The sequence below is a fragment of the Cydia splendana genome, chromosome 5, assembly GCF_910591565.1.
Source record: "Cydia splendana chromosome 5, ilCydSple1.2, whole genome shotgun sequence".
In the NCBI taxonomy this organism is placed as follows: domain Eukaryota; kingdom Metazoa; phylum Arthropoda; class Insecta; order Lepidoptera; family Tortricidae; genus Cydia; species Cydia splendana.
The window spans coordinates 10,471,008-10,486,178 of record NC_085964.1 but is presented as its reverse complement, the minus strand read 5'-3'; the positions used below and the strand labels follow the sequence as shown (position 1 = coordinate 10,486,178).

The 15,171-nt window shown below is 37.0% G+C and overlaps 1 protein-coding gene across 2 annotated transcripts in view; it reads left to right on the top strand.

Moving 5' to 3' along the window:
• Positions 1-572: 572 nt before the first annotated feature.
• LOC134790647 (chitin synthase chs-2) overlaps positions 573-15,171 on the top strand; it is a 34,682-nt gene continuing 20,083 nt past the window's right edge. For both annotated transcript variants that reach the window (XM_063761511.1, XM_063761510.1), the window contains exons 1-2: positions 573-710; positions 11,702-11,804. In XM_063761511.1, coding sequence (XP_063617581.1) covers positions 11,713-11,804 — 92 coding nt within the window. In that variant the 5' untranslated portion in view covers positions 573-710; positions 11,702-11,712. The remainder of the gene's footprint in view (positions 711-11,701; positions 11,805-15,171) is intronic.

Here is a 15,171-nt window from a genome sequence, read left to right as displayed (position 1 = left end):
TTCGGGGCGATAAATCGATCTAGCTAGGTCTTATCTCTGGGGAAACGCGCATTTTCGAGTTTTTATATGTTTTCCGAGCAAAGTTCGGTCTCCCAGATATTTATATGGATATTTTTTTAAATCTAATAAATAATTCTCATAAAGCCTAGATCTATAAACGAAGAGAATGCAAGTTCTGTTCGTGTTGTTGACACTGAAAAGAGAATAGAATGTTGCTAACAGTTAGAAATTTAACTTGACCGTGAAACCAGTAGTAGGGAGGTCAAGTGTATTGTTTAATTTATCGCCTTTGTATTAGGGCCTATGCATCAGAGCCGACTCTGTGACCTCATCGCTTTAACATATGAAGTAATTTGAAATTAAGAATAAAATTCACAAAAGAACACCAAGAATTCTCATATTAATTCCTCACGACAAATGGAACCCCTGACCTTATGCGAAAGAACAAAGATCGAGATCTAATTCAGGTTCCCAACATTCAGATTGGGACATAGAAGACAGCGTTTAGGGTCTGAGTCACAAGTCAAAAGAGTGTTGGAGGTCCGGCTCAAGCTCCGCGGGCGCCTTAGTGAGCGCGGCGCCTTCACTCCGAGCGCACGCCGCTACCATGCGTTGTGAACGCTCGCGAGTGCACTCTACGCCTTATTTGAATATTGTGAAGTGACATTTCGGATATTTTGGATTTTTTTACACTCCTCGCATCCGATAAGGTAAGTTATACACTTATGATAGGCACCTATCCTCAACTTGTATCTTTGACCTTTTCAGTTTCACGTCTATCGCCCGATCAGCTGCGAAAGTATGCAAAGTTATCTTATAACAAAATGTTCTTGCAGTTGCATAATACTGAACGTGTAACTTACTCGTTTCGGGACCAGTCAAGCTTTTGAAGAGAAATACTAAACTCTTGTTTGTACGTTTGTTCTGGTTCAGTTTCACTCGAGAAAGTTGCGAAACGGTTTCTCTTTACAAGACGTACCTATCTGTTAACCATAAATGATTTCTAACATTGGACCCTTCGAATTTATATGATTAGAGTGTATAATTGGATAATTAGTGGGATCGCGTACATATTTGCAGTCATACGTAAACAAAAGTGAATGTAGGCGTTAGAACTATGAATGGGAAACAAGGACAGACGTAATTAAAATTTCTATATGCTATTAAAAACCTCGACTTGTAAGTAACACGATGGTAAGATTAGGTAAACTTACTAAACATTTTTACTCAAGTTTTCTGGAGCGAAAACGAAAACAATTTTATTACCTACGTCAATTTTGGGGCTCTAAATGCAATAGTTATTATTCTAAAGGTCGTATACATAGCCTTTAGCGTCTTTGGGTGGGTTAGCCGGATGCGGATCAGTGGATACACTTACATACCTCTAGATCAGATGGCCAATTTTTCAACGCAACATTCCTACTACTCGTCAGTTGCGTTAAATTCAAACGTATTGACTTAGACCATGTTTCAACGGAAGCTTGTTGAACACATCTTTTACAATACGTAAGAGCAAAATTAATACGTACTTTAAGGTTTTTAAGCTACGATTGCAACTTACTATTTAGGTATATAAACATATCTTAAAAATACCTTAATGTATTTGTATTGTATGCACATTTCATATGATTTGTGGCTAGTGTCAAATTATGTGCATATTGAAAGGAACGCAGCCCTGCAAAAGGCCTCGCATGCTTCCGGTTCCGGCAGAGGGTCGTTCTCACTTTGAGCAAGAACAATTTTGTGATTTCCGCGACCATAATTAAATGCAATAACGAAGTAGCCACCGACCTTACGCACTCGCTCGGCAAGTTGTCGGCCCACGTGAAATTAGTGTAGGTAATTTATAATGCATTTATATCACATTGTGGTATCGTTAATTTGGATATTAGCTGGCGAGCCTTGCGCAAGCATTAGCACAATAGTTTGGGTCATTACCAATACTATAGTCAAGTCCCAAGCGTGATCGAGCCGCAAAGACGCAAATTCCCATGAATGTAATTAGATACACATTAAAGATTTGACTGCACAATAGTCCGGTAGTAACTAGTAACCGTCAAACGCATAATCCTTGTACTAAACACAGTATTAAGAATAATATGCAGTGTTTATCGACAGGTGACCTTTTACACCTAATGATGCGAAAATTACCAAACTGGACGCTGCGCCTCTGACATTCTAAATGTCGCAATAGAAACGTAGTCATCTCAAGAGTTTTAGTCATCAAAATTACACATCAAATGATTTTGATAATTACTGACTGCTAGTCTGTTAGCATTGTTAGCAAGTAACATTGGGAAAAGAGAGCTATTGTGATAAAACAATGTATCATGCTATATGCAGAAATACAAGCAGGTTCGCATTATGGGCTAAATTGAGAACTTAAGTGAATTATTAATAACCGGGTGGCACTTATAAAGTAGTAACGTGGCTAAGGCTGTGATTATATCTAGAATTTGCTCTCATTAACACTAGCACCTAAGCTACCTATCTAAAGCGCGTATCTTAAGAACAAAGCCACCACATTGAATGTTCAAATAGCGACATAGGTGCTTACTACATTAAATTAATGTAGCAATTAATATTATGTGTTACGGGCAACTATTTGTGACAGTCTTTTTAAACTGGTGCGTGTAAACTTAATGAAGTTTTTAGTTCAAATTCCTCAGCAAAGCTAAAAAAAATACAACCACAACCTTGACAAATCAGTTAAATCCAGTCATTGGTGAGTAAACAAATAGATGCACTTTCTCTTGTGTCGACCTTGTTAACTATTGATATTTACTGGTTAGTTACATTGGCAGTGAGGGGTTTCCCTTTCAGTTAGTGAAATCGTACGTAATGACGCATTAATAATGGCTACAACACCGTTAGAATCTCTTGTCCTCTCTGTACCATACGTAAAGGCATTTTACGGTAGTATCGCCTAGTAGGTATAGGTATACCGCTTTGTTGTTGTACCTAGGTATAGTCGACACATGACAGGGTAGGTATCATAGTCTAATAAAACATGGTCTTCTCTTCCCAGAGTGACACAGGCCTACGTCACAATAACATGGCCGCTATATATAGCGCTATCGCATATTATCATATAGCGCTGTCGCATGATGACGTAGGCTTGTGTCAGTTAGGTGACCTAGAAAAGACGGGAAGAGAGTACCAGGCGGAGTATATTATTATACCATGGTAGGTATTAACACTTTTTCACGATTCTATTGTCAAAAGGCAAAAATATTTATATAGGTACCTACACACCTTTGAAGTTACACACTTGTTGTTACATATCTCAGTAACAATTAGAGAACCAGAGTAAACTGAGTAAAGTAAATATGGACTTAAAAAAACAACATCACCAGGTTTTATTTTAGGGCAGTTAATATCCCAGGATTACGTCAGTTTAGCTTTAGTTATTAAAAAGGTATTGGAGTGTGCAATATTCCTCTGTTAGCAAGCATTATACGAGTTTTCAACTTACAAAACATTAATAGATTTTTTATGCAAACTTACTGCGTGAATGATTAAAGAACCAGCTACGCTTAATGAAACTGGCTGGAAGAACAAATCAAACTGAGACTTGATGTCAACGAATGCTGCGTACTTATCTATTCATTAAGCCAAATGGATTTTATTGCAATGTGGTAGTAAAATACGACTTCTATGATATTATAACGATGCATTCGCTTTGTTTAACGCAAACTCCGTTTAATAATTTAATTTTAACAGTCACGCAAGAAACCAGTAAGTATAGGAGTATTAAAATCTCATTTACAAAAATAAAAGTGAATCAGAAAAGTGCGTGTGACTATCATAAGTAATTAAGCAAAATCAAATCTTACAAAACTACGTCAATCAATTAATATTTTATTTGTCATAATGCGGTTTACATGGGATCTTAATCTAATTAATAATCAATAATCTAAATCAATCTAATTAAAAATCTCATAGTTTCATCATGTAAAACATGATGAAACTATGAGAAGCTTATTCCCAAAACTCTTTTCAATTCATCAGATGCACAACTAAATATTCGTAATGATACGTGTACCTAATTTATACATATTTACAGTAAATATTACATTGTTTATACATTTTGTCTACCTATTTCTTTCGTTTAGACTATAGACGAATTGATTTAGATTAGATTTAGATTTCTTTATTTCAAGATGAAACCACGTATGTGATTTGTAACATAACTGGTAGTACCTAACTAGATCAACGAGTTGGTAAAATGTATATGATGAGCTCATTAAGAGGCCGATACCGGTGATTTGGCTATTGATTTTAAACATCGTCATTATCATTGCCTACTCATGATACTCGTTTGGAATTTCGGCCTTGACTGTGGCCAGAGGAAAGCGGACCAATATTAGCATTACGCCGCTACTGTGAGAGTGGCGATTCCGGCAATTTCTTAAAGATAGTATATTCGTAAATGACCGCTTTAAATTGTTTCCTTAAAGGTAAAAAAACTGTATTTTTATTGATTACAAGTACAATCAGTAATTGCACTAAAAGAAAACCATACAAGTTATAATCATGGTCGTTGCCATGCGTATGAAATCGAAAGTGTCGTGTGAATACTGAAAGTCAGCGGTAAAAACGATGAGTTGTGTTTGTTATTATCAATGATTTTGCAGATCGTAATGGTTGAGTTAAAGAAAAGAGGTTTTGTGGTTTGTATAGGTATGCATAATTCGAAATGGTCACTGTGTAAAAGACATCAACGCGCCGTGCGCCTACGCAGCGAGGTCTACAGAACTTGCGCTTGTAGACTCCATACCTCCTTTATATGATTCCATTATACCATGTTCTACAAGCCCTTAGGTAGATGTATGTATAAATGTATCATAGTTATTTAGTAGGTTTGTTCACGAATACACTAGTTTTGTATAGGTATAGTGAAGTCAAATATTTATATTTATAAGCTGTACACCGATTATAAGATTAAATGTTAATGCCATTATAATTGAATTATCCCTAAATAAGTAGGTACCTAACTAGATTTATAGTTAGAAGATTCTTAGAAGATCGTGAAATATTTACAAACGCTACATCAAAGGTACCGAAGATTACTTAAACTACTTTTACACTGAAAAATGTAAATTTCACGCTAGAAGATTGATTCCATAAGTAATACAAATCTTCGATAAAGATAAATTCTGAGACAATTTTTTTTGAACGCACTCTGAATGAAATGGTTTCGAATTTCTTATAGTTTCAGGTTTTCCCCCACTGCCCTTCTTAAATGAAATATCTTGTAAGTATGTAGACACTAGGCTAGCAATGTACAAATTGCAGAACATTCCCAAAAAGCGGAAACGTTCTCGAGAATGTTCTCAGAACATTCCTGCAACATGGAAATTATTGTTTAAACTTTGTCGTAGTACCTTATTTATATAACAATGTCAATTACTATAATTACTTCAATAGACATGCATTTTACTGTCCGTTGATAAGATGATAATAGATAACTGGAGTAAACTGGAGTGCAGCTCAGAAAATAATTATATTATAAGGACTACACCTAAACTATCGTGAATATTCATGGTATAAACTACGTAAATAAATTCTCGTTCTCGAGAACATTCTCAGAAGTTACCGAGAAATTCTCATGTGGAAAGTTTAGCAACTTTGGAAAGTTCTCGTGAGTGCATTGCTACACTGTACACAAAGAATATCGGCAATTTTCGTTATATAAAGAAACTAAATAATAAGAGCTGATTAGTTGATAGGAACAATAAAGTCGCAACTCAAATAATTTGTTTCTTGATTTACACACTCTCCAGAAGAATCTAAACAATAAAAGACATTAGATAATGGTCAACTTTCGCTGTAGAGTTTTCGTAGCTCGGAGCTGTCAATAACCGAATGTAATAATACCTCATCGTAACGCAACGCTGTAATTAACATTATCGTGATAATCCCCGGGCTGTGGTGCAATCAGTTCTTTGCTTCAGAGTTAGGGCAGCGTACTTTCGCCGTAAAAAGTAAATGCACTAGCATTTACTTTTTCATGCTTGGCTCGTGACATCACCCATTTCTAAATGAGGCTTATCTAGTGCACCACCTACCCATTTATTTATTTAAACTTTATTGCACAAAGTATATACAAAAATGTACAAATGGCGGACTTAATGCCAAATGGCATTCTCTACAATGGCAATGGCATTTATCTCAATTCTACCCTACTAGAACTCCAGTAGTCTTTCTATCATTATAGACACATCGCCCTGGCGGACAGCCAAAGCTCCTTTGATCAATCATCATTTCAGCCTATATACGTCCCACTGCTGGGCACAGGCCTCCTCTCATACGCGAGAGGGCTTGGGCTATAGTCCCCACGCTAGCCCAATGCGGATTGGGGACTTCACATACACCTTTGAATTTCTTCGCAGATGTATGCAGGTTTCCTCACGATGTTTTCCTTCACCGAAAAGCTAGTGGTAAATATCAAATGATATTTCGTACATAAGTTCCGAAAAACTCATTGGTACGAGCCAGGATTTGAACCCGCGACCTCCGGATTGAAAGTCGGACGTCATATCCACTCGGCTACCACCGCTCTATCTCTCTATCTTGATCAAAGGCCAACAATGCTTAGAATTTTGATCCATCTGCTTTCTTTTACCTAGTTTAAACTTTCCGTGACACACAGCCACAATTATGACCTTAATGTAGATGTGCCCTTATTCCATAGCAAAGTATTACTAATTAAAAATATGAATGAGAATGAGTGAAAGTAGGCTGAGATAATGTACATATTTCAAGTACTTAGAAGGGTGGATCGAAAGAGAGTTATCCAGACGATGGTTCAGGAAGATCTGAAGTACCCGCCGGTAGATAATTATAGTAAATACATAAGTTTTGAAATAATACAGGAGACAAGACAATTAATTTTTGCTTCAAATACTTAACGTTAGTATTGTACCTATGTATGCTGTGACCTGTCTTGTCGTTTGGAAATCTAATTAAACATTAAAGATCTCGTAAGTGGATCAACATAACAATATCGCACAATACTAATAAGTAGTTTAATAAATAGGAAGGATAATTGCATACGTAATCCCTAATGTTATATCTAACTGTCCAAGCCAGCAGCCGCCGAGCGGACGCGCCGAGGCCGTGCCCGCCCGTCCACGCTCCGGCGGGTTTCTGGCACGAACTTATGTTAGCCACATTACGACCTAGGCATTATTTATACGTTTCTTGAAAAACTATATCACTTTCCTTTATATCAACTGTACTGTATAGCTTACTTTTTGAGTACCTATAGCCCCTATAGGGATAGGGTGTAGTCTTCTGATTCAGGGTATATATATATCACTTGGATACCAGTATCCTATGAGGATCATTTTTTCTTCTTAGGTAACTGGTTACAAAACTCCGGTTACATACGCGGCCGAAGGGGATTTTTTAAGGGCATGTCCCTTTGATTTTGTAGTGTCCGCTATACCATGCTGGAAGGTCGGTGTAAAATCTTAAACTAGACGCCACCACCACCGTACAATAATTAAATATGTAGTGTGCCTTTGTTTTTTCGCCAATTTTGTTGTTGTGCCGAGTTCAGTAGGCCTTCTCCGAACTCGATATTTTCGCCCAGACACTACTTATGTGAACTGAGCGGGATAAAGCCAATATATAAGCTGTGTATACGAGTACAACATTCCATTCTAAGCAGACTCTAGTCTACCACGTGAAACGTAACTATTGCATCAAAAACATTTCCGACAAGCCATTTAACAAAGCATTCCCCGCTTAAATCGTACATGTAGCTTAACGAATGTAAGGCAGTGTTGCGCAGTCGAAGGCTGTATCGATGGGAGAGGGGCGGGGCGAAGAAATAATCTTACTTACAGAGCGCAGGTGAATCAAACGGTAAGAACTTCCAGTTTAAGTACAGCTCTCTGGTCACCCAAAGTTGTAATGTATCTTGAGTTCACAGCTACGTTGGTTTGTCTCAGAACTATTCTCGCTTGCGCTTGGTAAGCGATGTAAACGCGTGGCCAGCTGGCGGCCATCAGCAGTGAAAGTGAACACGGGACCTCGCGCCAGGCCGAACTCGCCGCTAAGCTGAGATACTTAAGCGACTTTGTTATACTTACTTGATAAGTGAACGATTTATTGCTACAAATCTGTAAAGGGCGTTCGGTTATCTACTTACTTTTTGTGATAAACCATTGATGTTAGACTAATATTTAGTATCTACTCTGATAGCAATTAGATCCCAACGGGCAATAAGTATGGCTGCAAGATTATGTCTACAATTGTATCGGTGCAATTATTTTGTCGATAAGTAGAGACTCTCTTCCTATCTATCGACAAAATAAATGTCCCGATTTGTCTTGTAAATTATATAGGTAATTAGCTAACCGAGTTAACCAAATTCGTTACCACGACCACGACCTGCTGTTATCGAGTTTAGTTTCCTCATCATACGCTTATAGGAAATCAAAAAGAAAATGTATGTATTTTAATCTAGATGTCTTAAATAGGTACTGTAAAAATCTGTATGTTTCAAACAAACTATACATATAGTAGGTACAGTACATAGTATCTAACATATACCTTTAACAATATAGTAAAGAAAATCGCTTTTGCCCTATAGACATGCTCAGACCAGACCACCAGTACCAGTACTCGTATTTCTTTCAAACCCTTTGCTCATGGGCATAAGGTCTATGAATGATCAGATTTTTAAGTCGCTGTAGGTACATTAACTAGGCGCTTTATCTGCCTATGTATTTGCGAGGGCGAGCCCATTGTCCGGCACGACTGGGAGTCGCTGACCTTGGGGACCCTGAAGCGGCATTCGGACTTTAAAAATCTGGTCTTGCTTTGATACAACTCGGACCTCTCAGTGTGTTGGGCCCTTGGGCCCAGCGAAGTCCACTGAGAGTGATATCAAATCAAGTTCCGATCTTTAAATGTTGAATGTTGTTTCTGCTCTCGGACTGCTTAAGAAAGATATCGCTAATAACTATCTTCATCGTACAATAGAGTAGGTGTAATATATGGAAGGCGAGCAATGATTTGCAAGATTTGGTTTAGGTATTCCGGTAAAGTCAACAATGAGGTAACATAAGGAAAGGTAAGGTAAGGTAAGAGGTTGTAATGTGTGAGCTTTCGACGATAGGTAGCTTACCTACTAGGTATCGATAAATGACATCACAAAAAGTTAATTCTTGTGGTTAGTAGACCACAGTCAGTCTGCTAACAAAAATACAATTATTGAGTTTTAATTTAACACAAAACACAAATGGAAAATCTCACCCTGCGTGTAGTGTCTAGGCGTGATGAAGGATGATGGAAATAAGTGCCGCAGGAGAGCTTTGGTTGCTTAATGGTAAGATCGGTGACCCGACAGACCTTCGTTTTCATTTACATATGTATTTAAAAAATAATAAAAATATTATCCAACCAAGCAAAATAGTTGGTATCTATTCTTTGTTAAACATCGGCGCCCACAAGCAGTCGTGGCGCCGAGCAAGGGCTAGCCTACATAATACATATAAAGAATTGAGTAAATTCTCAGCCATGGTGAGCAGGGTGGATGACCGGCAAGGTCAGGGATCGCGGTGCGCGGAATGCAACATCTCTGGACGTGATTCACACGAGCGATACTTCGGCTGATACCTTTAGCTTTAAGTTTGTTGGTTACATTTTGCATGGTTTTTGATGAAGATATTTGTACGAAACAATGATAATGTGGAACTTAAATCGAGGAATCTATCAAAGTGCGCTCACTACTTTATTGTTTTTGAGAAATACAAAGCCGAGTTTTTATTAGACACTAGATTAAGCCAAGATATAATCAATAAAAAATCGAGTAAGGTAAACGTACTGGTGCTCGACGCGGTCCCAGTACATGTCATCTTGAAACTTAAGTCATTGTCAATAGAGGAGACAGCAAGGTGTCATCTATTGGGCATTAGCATGTCGAGCACTAGTACGTTTACCTTACATTTTTAGAAGCATCTACCTTTCGTAGGCGGCGCTTCGGTTGAATGCTCTTTTAGGTATGGTTATAGGCTAGGTAGGTGCCATCGAAAGTATCGATACCATTGAGAGAGACATACCATAGACGGCACTTTGCTATTAACTTCACTTAAATAACTGACGAGGAAAAGCAGCGCCAGACATTTAAACGTATCTAGAGTTAGACCAAGAAAAGTCTGCAGCGATTTTGATAGCCCACGCAGAGCAAGTGTTATTTTAAACGTCAAACTTCTATGAAATTACGACGTATAAATAACACTTGCACTGCGTGGGCTATCAAAATCGCGGCAGACTTTTCTTGGTCTAACTCTATGTATTTTTTTTCTCTCTATCTACACATATTTTAGGTAGAGCAACTTGCCCTTTAAGTTGTCTTGCTCCATTTGACCTTGTGGCACAACTGCTGGTTAAGTTACGCTCAAGTACAATTTTATTCTGCAATAAAATTGTTCTAATTAATTTTGTAATTAACTAGTACCATGAAAACGTTGCGGGTGAACGCTACGTTTTACAAATGCTTTATTAACACATTCATTGCCACTAAGTGCTACGGGATACGCTAGTAGCGCGTAGCCACGTTTTCACCGTATGGAGCGCGTAGTCGCTACGAACAGTGTACCCGACTGTCGGGTTCTTGGCCGTGAATGTGTTAAATCCATTGAAAAATAAAGTTCTGAACGCTGACAAAATTCTAGTCTAGTAAAAATTAAGACAATGTTGACATTCCTCACAAATTAAAACTTAGATATAAATAAATAAATGTCAGAAAACATTTCAATACAAAGACATATATAACCTAGATATAGAGCCGCTGTTTATGGTTCCGATTGCCCGAAATGGTCGAGGCTTCGTCATTATTACCCTAAAAAGAGACTGGAAAAACCGCTGGACTTGCTATTTAATGCAAGTCTTTACGTGAGTGAACAATTAATCTTTTTCGTCAGTTAGCACGACTATCACGAGCACGCAAATGTAGGCGTGTACGGTACAGTCGGCGCGAGACACTGGTTCTTTTCAAAATGGAAAGTCGTGATTTCGTGAATCACAACTTTTGCTTCGTTTTACGGCTCCATTTGACAATATAGAATAATCTTCTTCAAACTTAATGTAAAAAATAACTTCTAGCTAAACTTGGAATCCGATATTTCGATGAAAAATACTTCTAGCATGTGGCTATAAGAGAATTATTCAATCTTTTAAGTTGTATTTTATGGTCATCTCATAGCACGGTAATAATTCTACTTTTCTTTATTTATGTCCAGAGCTATGACATCTCTTGATGTACTTAAGGGCAATTCGAAAATTCGTTAATATTCTAATAGCTGTTTTATTATGAAATTGGTCTAGTTTACGTACCTACTTAAATATCAACAATCAACATCCATTTGCACGAGCGTGTTTATAAAGTTGGCTTGGTTAATTTAATATAATTAAATCTTGAATCCCCATGGAGCTTTCTGCGCGTTGAAGTCTTTTGAATCGAGCAACGATAGCTGAAGTCGGGGGCGGCTGTTAGTTAAGTACATACAGGAGTATTCTAATTTTAATAACAGGGTATTGAATTAGATCCACATCTAACTGACTTGTCTAATCAAACAAAAAAGTACTTATAGCGCTAACAGAATTACAACAAAACCACCGGTTAATCTTTATGAAAAATAAATTCTTGCTTTGTGTATTAAGGATAGTATTTCTGTGTTTCCAGACTGGTGAAAGATGGCGACTACAGGCGGGAAGCGCCGCGAGGAGGGCAGCGACAACTCTGATGACGAGCTCACGCCGCTCGCCAATGAAATTTATGGCGGCAGGTCAGTATATTACATCTAGAATTCATACATAAACAACTCTTAGTTATAAATCTTATAAATCTGCGCCGTTCACTACACGATATAACTATAGGAATATAGAATAGGAAACCGCATGAGTTTCTACACGAAAAGGTATGTTTGAAGGATCGGTTTTTAATATATGTATGTAGTAGCGTCGCGATTTTACGACGAAAATATTCAAAGTTTTTGATGCGCTGCTATAGTAAACCATGAGTAAGAATTAAAAAAGGTAGACACTTAATACATACAAATTCTTACGTCGAACCGCAAACTGAACAAATTGGAATGCCTAAACAAGCTTAGTAGAGTGAGTTTATATCAATTCAATTCTAATGTAATACAGAAAAGTGAATCACAGTACAAAAAATAGAGATAAATTAACCGATCAATTCTTCACACATACCTATTAGCTACCTATTTATCTCGGCAATTGTAATGACGTCTAGAGTCTGGCTAGCCAAAAATTGTTGACAAATATTTCGTTGTTGTATCACCAATTGTCTATGATTAAAAAAAAAAGCTAAAAGTCAGTTGTCAATTTATGTCATTCATTCAAATTGTTTGCGGTTTATAATGGATTTATTTTAAATAATATTAATAATGTCTATACTGAGTGAGGTTCGCAAACTATTATTTAAGCGTTGTATAACGAAAAACTGCAATGTTTACAACTCCTAAACAAATGTAAACAAATTCGGAGGTTGGTGCTCTATAAATATTTTGATACTTAGCATTTAGCATATTTGGCATAGTACTTATGTATTTTTTTGGTGATGGATTAATATTACGGTATTATCGAGCTAGGTCTTATTTATACTACATTTCCTTTTTCGCCTTGTAACAATGGTATATGGTGAGAAAGTGTTAACATATGTGTTTATTGTTGACTGTACTTTTCATAGTGGTAGAAATTATGTGAGCTGACTTTGAGTGCACGTCAACGTATATTTAACTTATATCCTTAGGTACCTTACGTGTGCACAGAAAATTAAAAATATTTTCTAGTATCAAAACTATAATTCCTACTACACAAAGTGTGACCAGCCCAAGATTTTTTGAATTTCCCGCCAAACATTTGTGTAAAATTTCGGTAGCCAGACTCTATTTGTCATACCGTAAGAAGCTGATGCACACATACACATTCCACTAATTATATCTCCAGTGGGTGGCGAACAGTAAAGTTAACCGATTACGTGAACTCGCGTTATGTTGCGTATGACATCACCCGGTTTTCGGCCCGGCGTCACCCCACCATAGGGTCATCGTATCGAGATTCCATGATGTTTTTTGCCGTGGATCGTTCAAGAGCTTAAATACTTCCTTGGTTATTAGAACGATTAAATATAGACACTGTTATGCCTGAGACGAGTAAAGGTTAATTAGAAATACGTAGATAAAAACAGACATCATTTCTTACTGCTTAACTTCGAACTATTGAAACGGATTATGTCGGGATGTAGTATGAATTCAATGTACGCGATATCATCCGTTTCAATAGTTTTATTTCATGAGTAACTATCGCGGTAACCGAAGACAATATTTGGAACGTAGGTGAATAGAGTAAACAGTAGGAACCAAATGAGGCCTATGGGTTACAATTTTATGTTTTAGTTTTAGTTACATAGAACTATCACGAATAAGTATTATATGTATGTGCATATAATAAAGTGAATTACTTAAACATCTCACATTATGTTATATGTTTAATATGATTATGACATAATAACAGTAACATATAATAATAACTGCTCATGTAGTGCCTCATGAAATGAGAACCATGTGAATTTGTTAAACACGATTACAGAGTGAAAGTGTGGATATTTGGTAACAAAACGACAAAAACATTGCGCATATAACATTACCATTTCCAGGTATAAATAATGTACTAAAGTGTAGGTATTCCGTTTGTGTAACGGTAACAATATGATGTTGTTTTTCTTCTTAAGTACCTAATAATGAGTAACATGTCCGCCATGTTAAACAAGTAATTAAAAAAATGCTGTAATCGGATCGTTAACAGTTTAATTTATTGCATTGCAATGTGCTGAGTTTCTTTCGTAATGTGCTAGATGAGAATAGTTCCCAGTGTAGTCATCATTGCATCGGTGGCAAGTGACCCCTGATTAAAACGATATTGTTTCACAACTGTTCGTAAACAGCACAAATAAGACTGACCCAATACAGTATGATAATCTATCTCCTTATTTCATACACATTCCTGTTTGCATACACTCGTTATTTCCTGCTAAGCAATACAAAGCAACAGGAAGCTGTAACCGACAGTCTAGTTCCGGTTTCAAATAGGTAGGCGTTCAAGTTTTCTTTCTCGATTCATTATCTTCGTAACAAAACGAGACTTGTACCTGTTTTCTTTAGTAAATCTCTCAGAACATTGATACACGGCAATCTAATATATTTACGTCGGTCGTTAACTTACTGTTTATGAGAAAATGATCATACCTACCTACAGTTTTAATTTACTTCCAATATCATTGGCATATATGTAGTATGTATATCATTGCTCTCCTTACTCATGCTTTGGGTAGGTTGGCAAAATAAGATATTCCAATTAATAGGTAAGTATATCAATAAATAGTCGAATAATATTAAAGCAAGTCATAGTTGGCTGTTTCTTTTTGTTCTCTGTTCACGTTCACCGATCGGTCACCCGGCCCGGAACCCACTCAAATGCCAAGGTTGACAACTCCAGCGACACAACTTTCGATCTATTCGCTGCGCTGCGCCACATTTTTGCGGCCAACTCGATTCTTTATCATACAAACTTACATACAACTTATCATTCATAAAGTTATATTCAATCTTATTTTGTAATACATTGACCTAAATGAATACTAGTTTTGGCACTGTTCAGTTTTGTTATCATAATGTAGAACTATAACTTCCAGTTGCTTTCGCCGACCGCCATGGCTACGTGCAATAGGACCTTAACCGACAAGGGTCATACGTGAACAGAATAGCTATCTGCTGATGTTCTACGATGTTCTATGCAGATAATGTATTTAGTAGGTTACTAATTTACTATTAGACACAGAAACTTAGCAGCAGCTGCGCGAATTGAAAATGAGTTCCTTTAAAAACTTGTACTTATTCAAATTTAACGAGTCCAATATGGAAATTAGGTTGAATAGACAAGTTGGTCAAAAATTAATCACAATTTTTTTTCATCTTTCTATAAATTACCTATTAGGGGTCATCCATTAATTACGTCACACGTTTAGGGGGAGGGAGGGGGTCAAGAAAATGTGACATATTGTGACATGGGGGAGGGGGGAGACACAAACTTTGTGACGTCACTTTAACTTCATCAGTAACCGAATTTTTTTTT